Source organism: Rattus norvegicus, chromosome 2 (assembly GCF_021556685.1).
Source record: "Rattus norvegicus strain SHRSP/BbbUtx chromosome 2, alternate assembly SHRSP_T2T, whole genome shotgun sequence".
NCBI classification, from domain to species: Eukaryota; Metazoa; Chordata; class Mammalia; order Rodentia; family Muridae; genus Rattus; species Rattus norvegicus.
In genome coordinates, this window is record NC_141535.1 from 41,347,679 (window position 1) to 41,362,008 (window position 14,330).

General features: G+C 42.6%; 2 protein-coding genes across 21 annotated transcripts in view; one reads left to right on the top strand and one right to left on the bottom strand.

The window, feature by feature from the left end:
- The window catches only part of Ndufaf2 (NADH:ubiquinone oxidoreductase complex assembly factor 2), a 111,302-nt gene extending 100,799 nt beyond the window's left edge, over window positions 1-10,503 (bottom strand). For 3 of the 5 annotated variants that reach the window (XR_015665215.1, XM_087626002.1, XM_087625995.1), the window contains exon 1: window positions 10,338-10,503. Coding sequence is in view for 2 of the 5 variants with exons in the window: in XM_087626002.1 (XP_087482128.1) it covers window positions 10,338-10,464 (127 nt within the window). In the remaining 3 variants the exon portion in view is untranslated. The remainder of the gene's footprint in view (window positions 1-10,337) is intronic. The other 2 variants (NM_001399052.1, XM_087625999.1) reach the window with 2 other exon arrangements.
- A 118-nt stretch (window positions 10,504-10,621) lies between these two features.
- Ercc8 (ERCC excision repair 8, CSA ubiquitin ligase complex subunit) overlaps window positions 10,622-14,330 on the top strand; it is a 37,250-nt gene continuing 33,541 nt past the window's right edge. For 13 of the 16 annotated variants that reach the window (XR_015662480.1, XR_015662479.1, XR_015662475.1 and 10 more), the window contains exon 1: window positions 10,622-10,759. Coding sequence is in view for 2 of the 16 variants with exons in the window: in XM_087621671.1 (XP_087477797.1) it covers window positions 10,683-10,759 (77 nt within the window). In the remaining 14 variants the exon portion in view is untranslated. 16 annotated transcript variants of the gene reach the window in all.

Below are 14,330 nucleotides of genomic sequence, written 5' to 3' on the forward strand. Positions count from 1 at the left end.
TGGTTTTAAGAGCACTAGCTGCTCTTCCAGGGGTCCAGGCTCTATTCCCAGCACCAACATGGTCCCTCACAACTGGCTACAGCAGCTTTAGTTCTAGGGATCTGATGCCCTCTTTTGGTTTCCACAGACAATGCACGTGCATCTTGTTCGGACATTCATGCAGGGCAAGACAATACGTACATTAAAAAAACAAAGTAAACAAATCTCTTAAAACTTATCAAGGAATAAACTGTAAGTGATAGATTTGGAGAATATGTTCTAAAAATTAAGACAGGCAACAGATGAGTGAGATATAGACTGGCTAACTCAACAACAGAGTAATGTTGCTTGTCAGAAGCTGAGGAGATATGCTTGCTGGGAGCTGAGGGATCCACAGGATGGTGACCATGGCTAATAATAGACCACGTATCATAAACCTGACACTTGCTGTGGGATTGGAGGTATTTCACTATAAAGAAGAAAAATACTAGTTATATGAGGCAGTATGCATGTTAGCTTAACTTATTCTACAACGTAAACACATACTAAATCATGCTGCATACCAGAAATGTAAATGCTAAATAAATTTTCTACCAAAATCCTGGGTCCAAAAATACAGGTTAAAACAGTAGCATCGAGAGCACTCGGGGAAAGCATGTAAGAATTCGTTGTGTTACTCGTGCAGCTTCTCCAAGTCTAAAATTAGGTTCACGTACGAAAACAGCCACCAAAAGCAACACTCCTAAGATGATCTTCCCGTTCCAATCTGACCACTGCCTGTTCCCAGTACAAACTAAAGCAGTCCTTGTGAGACCATAAATCAAACAGCATCATTCTTCTCAATACCCGGCAAGAACCACAGGCTAAATCCAGACTGGCAGAACTCGCACTGCTATTCTCTGCTGTGTTCTTGCTTCGGATATCCACTCATCATCTCATTCCACCTTTCTTCAGATATAAGTCAGGCAGACCTGTCCCCTCAGACTTCACCCCACTCCCCGTAACCTGCACAGTGCACCTAGGACTCTGACTGCATCCTCTGAAGGCAACCGTTCCCACATGGTTAGGGCTACACCACATGGTCACAGCTGTGTAATCTACTGCGCCTGTGTGTGCTTTTCATCACGACTCCCTTCACTACACCAAGAGCACACACTATTGTGTACATTCAGTGTACCTCAAATGCCCGAAACGTGTGGCACGCACAATACCAGTGAAGAAGACGAACAAGTTTTGCTTAACACCCATTACGATCTAGCAGTTATATAAAAGAATAAAAATCCAGCTACACAGGAACCACTAATAATCCAGTGAGGACATATAGGAAATACATGGGCTGACTATATTCCAAAAGATCTTGGCTCAGAGCGCGCGGGGGGGGGGGGGGGGGCAAAGTGCAGCTGTATTTATACCCAGGAACTCCTCACTGACTGCGTATCATTAAGTTTGTCCAAATAAAAATACATCACCTGTAAGATAAGTCCTCTGCACATTTATTTAATATTTTAATCCCAACCCATTCCTCAAGGATATTCTTAAGTCCGTTTCCCCAATTTCCTAGTGTTTAAAAAGTATTAAAAGATGACTGTAAACTGAAGTGCAAATCTTGCAGAAAATGGCTTTATGGAGTCTACAAAAGTACTTTAGAATCACAAGAAAATGGCTAATTTCTAATTAATATGGCCAAGATTGTGCAAGATAGGAATATGAAAAACAATTTGAACAATAATGAATACAGTAAAGATTATAACAAATATTTAGAAGAAATGGTAATTCCCTCAAAGTTTGCAAAAAAAAAAAAAAGAAAGAAAGAAAAAAAGAAAAATAGCACTTCTTACTTTCAGTAAAAGAGACAAATGTGACTTAAGGATATCATGTTGTGTTATTATAGCTTTGTCAATAGGTCTATGCTAACACACACACACACACACACACACACACACACACACACACACACACACACCACATAATCCTGAGCTGGACAAATGGTTCAGGAGTTAAGAGCATCAGCTGTTCTTCCAGAGGACCTGTATTCAATTCTCAGCACCCACATGGCAGCTCCCAGCTGTGCTTAACTCCAGTTCCAGGGACTCTGACACCCTCTTATGGCATCCTCAGGCGTGCACAGATGTGCATGCACAGGCAAACCACTCATATACATAAAATAAAGAAATCTTTAAAACCACAGCACTATTCGACACACAAGGGGGAGGTGGAGCTTCTGGGTATGTCCCCAAAGACTGTAAGTTGTACCAGACAGACACTTGCACATCTGTGTCTATTGTTGCGTGGTCACATAGGTGGGAAACCAGCCAGCCTAGATTGTCACCAACGAACGAATGACGATGACGTGCTTGCTATATTTTGTTCAGTGGAATTTTACTCAACTGTTAAGCAGTTACATGAAACCATGAAATCTGCAGGAAAACGGGTAGAACTGGAGGTTAAGCACAATGACCTAGACTCAGAAGACAAATACTATTTTCTCTCATATAGGGATCCTAGATTTTAACTTTCATGTATGTAAGTGTGGGTACAGAACATACAACTAGAGAGAAAGCACCACGGGGCAGGAAAGTGGTCTTAAGAGGTGGGGAAGAGGGCAGTAGAACACCCAGATGAAAGCACAGGGCGGGCACTGAGGGGGAGCAGCCAGGGGTGGGGATGTGGGGTACTGATGGGGAAAGGCAGCAAGGGGGAGAGGGACACAAAGGGACGGGGGGGGGTACAGGAGGAGCACCAGAAAAATAATGTATAGCAATACCACAATCACCATTACTTCGTATGCTAATTAAAAATAGAATTTCAGAATCCTAGGGAGAGGAAGAATGGAAACAGGGGTACAAATCATATTGCATTATATAAATTTATGCAATTCTCAAAGAACGAATTTTTGATGTAATTCCAAATAGTCAGCCCTAAATACAAATACATCTGAGCAACATTAAATAAACTCAGGTTACACACACACACACACACACACACCTAGATACACATATAGATGTATGTTATGATAATAATGAAAGAGGTCATGAATTTGAGAGCGTGGTGGCGGGGCAAGGGAGGAAAGAGAGGGGCAATGATATAAAATACTCATATAAAAAGTTTACATTAAATTATAAAGTTGAATCTCTGAAATATCATTTTTTAAAAAGATTCGAGGTGATTTAATTATAGTGATATACTCATTCCACAGTGTGCACATACATGTCAAGATATCACATTGGATGACCGGAGCTACATACAATTTTTGTGAAATAAAGCTGATGGGGAGGAAAGTTCTTAGCTCTCCCCTCACGTCAGTAGTCGCTGTACAGGTGTGATCAGTCAATCTTCCTGAAGACCCCACACCTCCCTTTTCACCACACCTCCCTCCTCACACGGCCAGCAGAAGACTCGCCACACATACACACATCAAGAGTTACTGAACGCTGTGCATATTCCAGACCAACTTAAATTCATATATTTAAGAGTTTATTTATTCATAGACAGCTCACGATAAAAATGGCTTCTGGACCTTACAGGACTTTAAGGTGGAACCGACACTGACAAAGGGAAGACAGAAAACATGTTAAAGAGGGGAAAATGGTTTCCAGAGCAAAGCCCTAGAGAGACGAAGATGCAACTAATATATGTGAAGTGAGGGTAATGTACTAATAAATGAGACAATATAAATCATTTTATGTGACATATTCAGCTAAAGTGGAAAAAACTCCTTAACCAGCATCTTAGGCAGAGGATGCAGTTTCTCATTTGAACCACAAGATGGAGTCATTAGCCAGCGGGAATGCAAGATTAAAGTAGACAGTCTGAAATTACTTGAGCTATTTATAAATGTCTTAATGCAATCTATTTTTAACTGTATATATTCCCCACACCACTTTGCAAAAAATGGATCTAGAATAAAGTTTATAACAGAATAAAATGATTCTAACAGTTGAATAATGAAGCCTGCCACATAATTCTGAAGCTATTTCTCAATGCCAGTCCTCGTTCAACTGTGACTTCTAAGAGTGGCACTGCAGGTTTCTCACTTGTAAAGCAACTTACACTTGGCCTTGGGCAGCCGTGGAGATGACTTTCTGAACTGAGTAGCTCTTTGAAAGTTGATGAGGAAACAGTTATCTATCTGATTTTAAATGCCAGAGAAACTGGGCTCTGTGCAAACATGATAAGATTGGGTTCTGTTACTGAGTGGTCTTGACGAAGCAACGCTATTGTTTTCCTTAATTCTTGCGATTTCCCCACAACACAGCATCTCCTGACAAATGCTAAGAAGAGAGTCTAGCACATAATATTTACTATAAATACCATGATCGTTAGTATCGATTCTGACCTTATTGTCCTAACATAAAACAAATACAAAACCCTCGAGGACAAAGAGGACCCTGACGCCTGGAGATGCTTCTGACCTCATTTAACAACAGACATAACCCAGTTTGCCGACTGTCCATAATTAGTTTCCATTTCAGCTCAGAGGTCCCACTCTTCCCCACAGGACAATCAGGAGTAGGGTTACAGCTGCTCAAGCTCATGTAGAGCCACTGTAAGGGACTGGCATGTGTGAGTGCCAGCACGCCATCCTCTCGCTTTGTTGTTGAAAGTGTGGCAGACACAGGAGACACTAGTTCAGTCACAGACTACAGGGCAGACAGCGGGCCTTTCCTCCTTTGACAAAGTACAATTAGTATTTAAGTGCATGGACTTCATACACGACTGGGGGAATTCAGGAAATAAAAAAAGAAACAAAAAAAGAAATAAGTCTTGTAGGAAAACTAATGATTGCAAAGTATTGACTATTGTCATATGGTCTGTTGTTCTATCTTGTGTTTTCCAGTTTTTCTTCTATTTTCATTATGTGTTTTTGCTCTTGTTGCTGCTGCTGCTGTTTGGGTAAATAAATGCTCTGATTGCTCCTGGGTGTATGTGGGAAGTGAGATTCCTTCAAATCACTTTAAAGTAAAAAGCAGTAAAGACACCATCGATCTTGATTTTTGGAACAATGCTGCCCCCTGCTGGAAGAGCTGAGATATTTTCATTAGTCTCAAACCTTGACTCTAGAACCACCTTCCAATTATTAAGTAAAAAATAAAACCAGAAACTAGATTTTCGGTTTTCCTTTTCCATATTCTTCATGACCATTTCTATTCTGTACATAATACACAAGAATTGGCTGAGGTAAGACCTTCTAAACCAATGTGTCTCTACTATACACACAACAGTGGAGGATGCAGGTTTTGAACAATTAGGTAACGATTCTGATGGGCAACTGAAACGCTAAGTATCTGTACAGAAGTTTGATAATGTAATAAAACTCGGTTTAGCAGGTCAGAGGGCAGGTCCACGTCTCACCCACACTGGAAGTTGGCTACACCATGGCCAGGTCCTGTTATTTCTGGTAGGAATATTTATTCCTCCTTGTGGCTCATTTATTGAACAGCATCTGGATTACCTGGTCTAAGATTCTTTGAACTACTTCATCCAGCATGTGCTTTGTTTTGTTTTGACTTTTAGAATTCTGTGTCAAAGGACACCCAGGCAGACAACAAGGGGAATGAAACAATAACCCTGCGAAATGAAAATATGAGCTAATTTTATTAAAAACTCAGCATTCAATGAAAGAGTGATAACTATGGTTGATTTGAGCTCACACAATGGAGGTATTGGGACATTGAGAATGACAAAAGTGTGCTTCTAATTTGTGTTACTATGTGAATATGCAAAATTTAAATGACTAGAACCAGTAACTCATATCTACCTATTATTTCCCCTATTCCATTCATATATAAAAGAGGCTTATAGCTGTGCTAGAAAATAAATCAAAGTTCCATCAATAGGTCTGAAACATCACTTAGATCAGTGACTTTTAACAGCCACTCTGTAGCAGCCTCCTGTAACTCCAGCTCCAGAGGATCCTAGTCCCTCTTCTGGCCTCTGTGAGCATGCGCACACACGCACACATGCACACACACACACACACACACACACAAACACACACACACATATACACACACACACACACACACAGTTGCCAGGGGTAAGGGGATAAATAACTATTAAAGCACTGAAATCAATACATAAAAATAAATTCTACTAATTTAAAAAGGTCAATGAACATATTTCAATGTATAATTAACAGAATGAAGAGGGAGATAGAAAAGAGTCATAGTGTTGTATGCACAAAAAGCAAATGATTTAAATGCATATTAAGTGAAAGCCAATGTAAAAGGTTTTATATATATATATATATATATATATATATATATATCGTACAATTACAACTCTGGCTCTTGGAAAAAGTACACTACTAAGGCAGTGACTGCTAGAGCTTCTGTGGGAGGAGCAATGGTGAAACTCTCCCATCAGACACTGGCGAGTGTGTGTGTGTGTGTGTGTGGGGGGGGGGGGGGGATAGGGACTGTATCAGTAACCTCCAAATAGCTTTCCTGTAACCCTAACACGAAGTCAGGGCCAGTCAGATGCTTCCAAAAGGAAAGGTGCCTGGAGACCTGAGCTGGAATCCCAAAACCCAGAGCGGAAGGAGAGAACAGTCTTCTCTCCCAAAGCTGCCTTCTGACAACCGTGAGTATACTGTGGCCCAAGCATGCCCAGGCACATACACACAATAAATAAATAAGCCAATATTAATTAAAAAGCTAGCCCATATAGTTCAGTTTATGAGAGTAAACAATTTCAAGATCCACTCATGAAAACACCCTCCGAGCTAAAGGAACAAGAAAGGCTCTACTAAGATTACAAAGGGAATTTCTAAAGCTGGGTTAAGGAGATGATTCCATGGGTAAAGCATTTGCTGTACAAGTGTGTGGACCTGAGTTCAAATCCCCAGCACCCATATAAAACGCCAGCTCCTGTAGTGTGTGCCTGTAACCTTAGTGCTGAGGAGGAGACAGGAAGATCCCCAGGACGGCCAGGGTCATGCTGGCCAGCCAATAGGGCTGAATCAGTGAACTCAGGGTCCAACAAGAGAACCTGCCTCAAAATACAAGGTGGACAGTGACTAAAGGAGACAAATGACGTTGATCTCTGGCTCCCATACAGGTACATGTGCACAAAAACGAACGAACACACACACACACACACACACACACACACACACACACACACACACACACACAAAGGTAAATAAAAATCCCAGCATTGGAGAGGCAAAAGGCAAAGGCAGGTCGATCTTTTATGAGTTCCAAGACAACCTGGTTTACACAGTGAGTCCAGGTCAGCCAAAGCTACATATGTGTGTAAGGCTGTTTCAAAGGAGAAAGCAAAAAAAAAAAAAAAAAAAAAAAAAAAACCAACAACACACAAGTATCCTTCATAATATCAAACACAAGAAACTTCTAAGCAAATATAACAAAATATATGCACACTCCCTGTGCTGAAAACTACAAGTGAAAAAAGAAATCACAGAACCGGTTGATGGAGACTTAAATATCACTCTCTTAAAGCGACATTTTCCAATTTATTTCTCTTGAGCTCTAAAAATGCCTCTGATGCTGGGTGTTTTATTCACACTTTATGGAGCGAGTTGGAGCTACCGAGCTCATATGTAAATTAAATGATAGGAGAAGGCTAAGAACCATCCATGCCTCTGGGGAAATGAAAATTAATGTTCATGCAAAACCCATATGTGAATGTTGTGTGTCAGCTCTATTCACAAGCACCAAAAGCTGGAAGCAACCCAAATGCCCTTCAGTGGGTAAACATACAAACTGTGGTGCATCCCTGACGTGGAATATTAGTCATCAGTAAAGAGCAATAATCAATTCTATTGATAGCTCATTGAATCTTAAAGGCATCAGTATGCTGAACCGAAGGAGACAAAGTTACAGATGGTATGACTCTCTGGATGATATTCTCAAAAAGATAAAACTGTAATTGACATAGTAATCAGTTACCAGGGCTACAAACTGAGAAACGACCGAGGGTCGGCATGTGGGAGGTACCAAAGGCAGTAACAGTATCCTGTATCCTGATTGTGACCAAGTTAGATAAATCCTGGACAGGTCAAAAATGTGAAATGTATGCCAGTTTTCTAGCATTCAAATTTGAAAAGAAAGTCTGTGCTGTGTGTGAGTGCTGTGTATCACACACACACACACACACACACACACACACACACACACACACCTGAGTATGCCATCGTACATCCTGTGCACACATATGTGGTACACACATATGTGGAACACACATATGTGGAGGCCAGAGGTGGATGGCGGGGGTTCCCCTCTATACTCTGCCTTATTCCCTTGAGACATCCTCTCTGGGTTGGAAACTTGCCTACTGGCTAGGCTGGCTGAGCCCCCCACCCAAGCTGCTGCCCACAAAGCTAGGGCGTAGGGTACATACAGTCATTCCTGGCTTTGTACCTGAGTGCTGGGGATTCGAACTCAGAACTTCCTGATTGCTGAGCAAGTGCTCAAACCCAATTAGCCATGTCTCAGTCCTTGAAAACAATTAAGAATAAACTCAACTTATTAGTAATAAAGTGAACAGTAAAGAAGAACTGGATATCTGCATAAACCAATTAGCTAAATTGAAGGGAGTGGACATCCCAAGTGCTGGTGCGATGTGAAACAGCTGAACCCTTTAGCATTGCTGGTGGGGATGCAAAATGGATCATGGAGTTATTCCTTCTCTTTTCTTCTTTCTTTCTTTTTCTAGGGGTTTGTATTTGTTGTTGTTTTGTTTTGTTTTTTTTTTTGTTTTTCTTTGAGACTGCAGTCCTACCTATCCTGGAACTTGCTCTGTAGACTAGGCTGGCTCCAAATTCAGAGATGCCCTTGCCTCTACCTCTGAGTGCTGGGACTATGGGCCACCAGGGCCGCTCTGTTTCCCATCAAGGGAAATGTGTGCCTACAGGCTGGTCCAGGCATTCTCCTTGTAAGCATTTTAAAGGGAGAAATGAAAGCATTCCGTCTATAGGAGCCTTATCTACACGGATATTAATCATTTATTTGTGACAGTCTTAAAACTGGCAACAATCCAAAGATCTATGAACAGGAGAGCAGGTAAGAAAAACTATATACATTACATTACACACAATAGAACATTAACATCAAGGTTAAAATTCTGATACACATAAAGATGAATTTCAAAATAATTATCCTAAATAAAGGACCCAGAAAAAAATCTAAAGGAAAATATATTTTCACTTTTAAACTTGTAGAAAATGCAGACCAATTCATAGTATCAGAAATCAGATCAGCGATTGATTGGATACGGGAAGCAGAGGCAGCATAATTAAATGCTCAGGGGGCAAAAAACGTTCAAGGTAGTAAGTTTTAGAAAAGGGATAAGGGTGCAAGAGAGATGGCTCGGAGGTTAAGAGAACTTGCTGCTCTTACAGAAGGCCCAGGTTCAAATCCAAGCATCCATTTGGTGGCTAAACAACTATCATTAATCCAGTTCCAACATCTATGGCACCAGATACACAATTAGTGTGTATACTCATACATGCAGGCGATACACATACAGTTAATAAATCTTTTCTTAAAGCTAAGTAAAACAGTTTTATATTACCATTTAACATAGTTAATATTGTGAGAAATGAATGAAATACAGTGTCCCAGTAGGGACAGACACTACTATTATCTCTTTCATGTAAGACCACCGAGACAAGGTGAGAATAACTGACTTGAGCTTTAGATGCCTGAGTCAGCGCTTAAGCTCTGACCCAACTTCTCTGAGGCTTTCTATACAGGAGCAATAGAGAAAAATAAAAGACACTGTATGGCCCGCTTGGAGTTGGGGGGTGGGGGTGGTCTATGTGTAGCCCTGACTGTCCTTGAACTCACTCTACAGACCAGGCTGACCACGAACTCAGAGATCCATCTGCCTCTGCCTCCTGAGTGCTGGGATTAAAGGCGTGATCCAACACCGCCTGGTTGTAACAGAACACCTCTTAACTAAACCATTCCAGTTCTTGAAAATAGCTTTACATAGACGTTTCTGAAATCAACCTGGATAGGGTCTTGGGACTCAAGACTCCTTGCAAGGGATAGGGGAAACGGTTAATTAGAATGGATCAGTGTATTCGGAAACTTCTAGGTTGACAAGGACGGCGACAGATAGGGAGAGCACCCCAGTCGCTGCGCCGAGAGGAAAGGTAAACTCTGCGCACAACCGGCGTCTGAAGACCAAGGCTAGGCACTGACTCAAAGCCTTTCCCGCTGTCCCCAGACCCTCTGGCAGCTCTTGGAAGACTGGGTCCAGACTTCGTAGCCCAAGGTAACCGCCAAGTCCTCGGACCCTGGACAGGACACCCGAGGCCCGGTTCCAAAGTACGGCGGACGCCACCCGCCCGGGACGCGCAGCGACCGGTAGCCGCTCTTCGCTCTCACCTCTCCAGTTCTTGTACTCGGCGACGTAGTAGTATTTGTTCCCCAGATGGTCCGTGCCCACGTGCTCCCTTACCTCCCTGGACAAGGCACTCCAAACAGAGCGCACCACTCCCCGCCACCAGCTCATGCTAGCGCGCAGCTCAAGGTCCTAGGGCTCTCCCACTACGGGAGGACACGCCCACACGAAGCCCCGCCCACTGCCCGGCGTTCTGGAGCCCCCCAGTAACGCCGCTCTCCTTTGGTCACGTCACATCGCTAATTGGCCAATGGGAGCCCGTGTTGTTGCATCCGTTCCAAGCTCTGTCATGGCGGCATCCCGGCCTCAAGCCGGTGTGTGGAACCGAGATGTTGAGCTTTTTGTCCGCTCGACAGTCAGGGTTGGAGGACCCTCTTCGCTTGCGTAGAGCGCAGTCTACACGGAGGTAAGGCACGCCCTGTCTTTTCCTCTTACGGTGCCAACTGAGTCTGGAGCAGGGAGTTAGGGTGGCAGGACCAGTTGGGCTGATGATGAAGTCGGCAGGAGCCAGATGAGGAAGACACGCGTGTGCGTGTGTACTGGAGAGTATGAAGACGAAACCCAGGTCACAATAATTGTAGCTTGCCGGGTACGTGACGAATAAAGTTGAAAGTAACCAGGGAGTCAAGTTAGATAACTGTCACTCCAGGAGAAAGCTGACGGCATTCTCTCCAGTGTCAGTTCTGTGAACATTCTCACGGCCAGCTAACCCCACTGCGTTCCACTGCTTATTTCTCTAGTGCACTTTCATTCTGTCGACCAATGCCTTTATTTTTGTGAAATTTCATGTGGGTTTATCACTAAGGGACAGACTTGCTTTGAATGTGTTTTTAAACTGAGTAACAGGTGCACAGTAACCAACCATACAGATTTTGAAAGAAGGCATGTAAGTAAGTCACCAACCTCATGCTATTTATATAGTACATGGAATATTTATATTTGTACATGGAATAGCAACTTTTTGGCTTTCAGCTTTATGGTATTTCTTAGTAACTGGAATTTGAACAATGTTGACATTTAGCATTTAGTTAAATTACAGTAGCAAATTAATATATACCAGGCTTCAGTGAAGATTCCTGTTTTGTTAAAATACAGTACTGAGGTTATTTTTAAATTCTCATTAATTTTTGTAACTAAACAACTGGAAAGGTCTATTTTATTCAGAGAAGATGTCCGCTGTCCCTGTCATCCGTTAATGACAAATGAATAATAAACAGTACATTCAGTGCTCACAGGCAACGTTAATTAGCTCTGAGTAATGGGGAGGGGAAGTATATTCCCAAGGAAGGAAGGAGGATAGGAAGGAAGGAAAAACAGTCGACCAACTTTGGGGCAACAGCAACCATCAGCATGTGGGATCATGGGGATCAATGTCCTGGCCGTGCTTTAGGAGCAGGAACTGTGTCATACCTTCCCTTTTGCAGCGCTCCTGGCAGTTTACCACTCTGTAGTAGACAGACACCTGTTCCCATTTGGGGCTGTTGTTTATAACCACTGTGAGAATCCATGTTCCAGTTCTTGTGTGGATATATGTGCTTGTTTGTCTCTCATAACAACTTAATAATGGTTTTCTTTCTAAGAAACCAACAGTTTTCCAAAAACATATCATCACCATCACCATCCCCATCATCCCCATCCTCCTCCTCCTCCTCCTCCTCATCATCATCATCTACTTATCACTTACATCCTGCCCACTGGCCCCTGCTGGTTGCCCCCTCCCACAATCCCTCTCCCAACCCTCCTCCCCTTCTTCTCTGAATGGGTGAGGGGCCCCCTGGGTATCCCGCCACCTTGGCACATCAAGTCTCCTTGAGGCTAGGCGCTTCCTCTCCCACTGAAACCAGACATAGCAGCCCAGCTAGAAGAACATAGCTCACGGACAGGCAACAGCTTTCCGAAAGCATTTTTTAAAGCGTGTGTGTGTGTGTGTGAGAGAGAGAGAGAGAGAGAGAGAGAGTGTGTGTGTGTAAGAGAGAATGTGTGTGTGTGAGAGAGAATGTGTGTGTGTGAGAGAGAGAGAATGTGTATGTGTGTGAGAGAGAATGTGTGTGTGTGAGAGTGTGTGTGTGTGTGTGTGAGAGAGAGAATGTGTGTGAGAAAGAGAAATGTGTGTGTGTGAGAGAGAAGTGTGTGTGTGTGAGATTGTGTGTGAGAGAGAAAATGTGTGTGTAAGAGAGAATGTGTGTGTGAGAGAGAGAATTGTGTGTGTGAAAGAGAATGTGTGTGTTTGTGTGTGTGTGTGAGAGAGAGAGAGAGAGAGAGTGTGTGTGTGTGTGTGTGTGTGTGTGTGTGTGTATGTGTGTACACGTGCATGTGCATGTCCAAAAAATGGTATTGGTTCTCTTGAAGCTGGAGTTAGAACCATGTGAGCTGCCTGATGTTGGTGCTATAACCTGAACTCTGGTCCTCAGAGAGAGTAGTGCTCACTCTTACCCCCTAAGCCATCTTCTCAGCCCCTCCAAAAACATTTTGTTTCTGGTATAAACATGAGCCTACTAATTGCTTCGTGGCCTATTTGTTCCACTTGGCTGGTTTTGTTTGCCTTATCTGGACATTATTTAGCTCTCTATTTTAAATGTATCTCATAATTTTAACTGTCTCTTTTATATGTAATATGTATACAGTATATATGAAAACTACATATTATATGTGTGTATGTACTATATGCTACATTTTACTAGTGGTTGTATAACCTGTTTACTGAGAATCATTTTATTGCTTCATTTGGAATGTTAAAAACTTTTTAGTAACGTTTACTTTCCTTCCTCTATGTTGTTGGCATATACAAGTGCATTTGCCAACAACATATATATACCCCACCAGACAGCATTATAATTGTTTTTAATTATCAAACATTTTAAAGAAAAGAGTGGTCTGTTCTGTTTACTCCAGATATTTACTGTTTCTCTTGCTCTCTTCTCTCGGAATATCCTAATTTCCCTTCTTATCTCATCTCCCTCTGTTTGAAGGTGACTTGCTAAGGGTTTGGTGGTTGTTCATTTGTTTGTCTTTTGAGTACATCCGATGGCTGCAGAGATGCAGGCCTACTTTCTTAGGCTATTTTATTGGGTTCTGTTATCTACCAGCCTTCCAACTCTTATTTACCAATCACCAATCCCTTCCAGCCCCTCTCCCCGTTCCCAGCACTAGGTAGAAGAAAGGAGGTGAGATAACAAGAGGATGAGACCTCTTTAGACTTCCTGCTGATGAGGGGCCTCTGGTTCCTTGGAGCAGGTCCAGTTTCCTTCGTCAGGATGTCTCCACTCAACAGTCCAGCAATCCAACAATAGCAAATCCAGTGCAGCGGCCACAGGCCCTCTCGGGGTCCTCGAATTTAGACCCTCTCAAGTCCCCAGAACTCCAAACACAAACTATTTGCACTGGCAAAAATCATACCCCTCCTAGAGCATGAGAGAATCATAGTGAGCCACTGTGGACAGTCTGAAGTAGCCCCATATCCCACACCTGGGATTAAAACAAAATGTATTCATACAACATAACTGGATGTTTTTAAGAAATCAAAATTCTCACTCGAGGAAAATGCTGCCATCCAAATCATTTTTTTCTCTATAGACAGACACATGGACAGTTTGCTCGGTTGCTTTAAAGCTGTCTTTATTTGTCAGCAGTTTGGCTGTGATGTATCTAGACATGAACTTCTCCAGGTTCACTCTCCTCAGCATCTGCTTCCTCTGGGTTTGTAGATTTATGTCAGATTGTCAGTCATCTTCTCTCCCAGTGCTTTGCCTGCCCTGTGTCCCTTCTCGCTCCTTCTGGACCGGTTACACTAATCTTAGATCTATCTCACTTGTTCCTTTGGTCCTTATCAGATCAGATTTGGGCTGCAGTTCTTACCTCTTTAGCTATGGTTTCAAAACCTTTAGGTCTGCCTGAGGTGCGTGCCACCCACTGGTCAGGCAGTATATAAGTGGCACTTAGTTGAGTCTTGAAAGTCTTTTGCGGGGTACACAGGATTA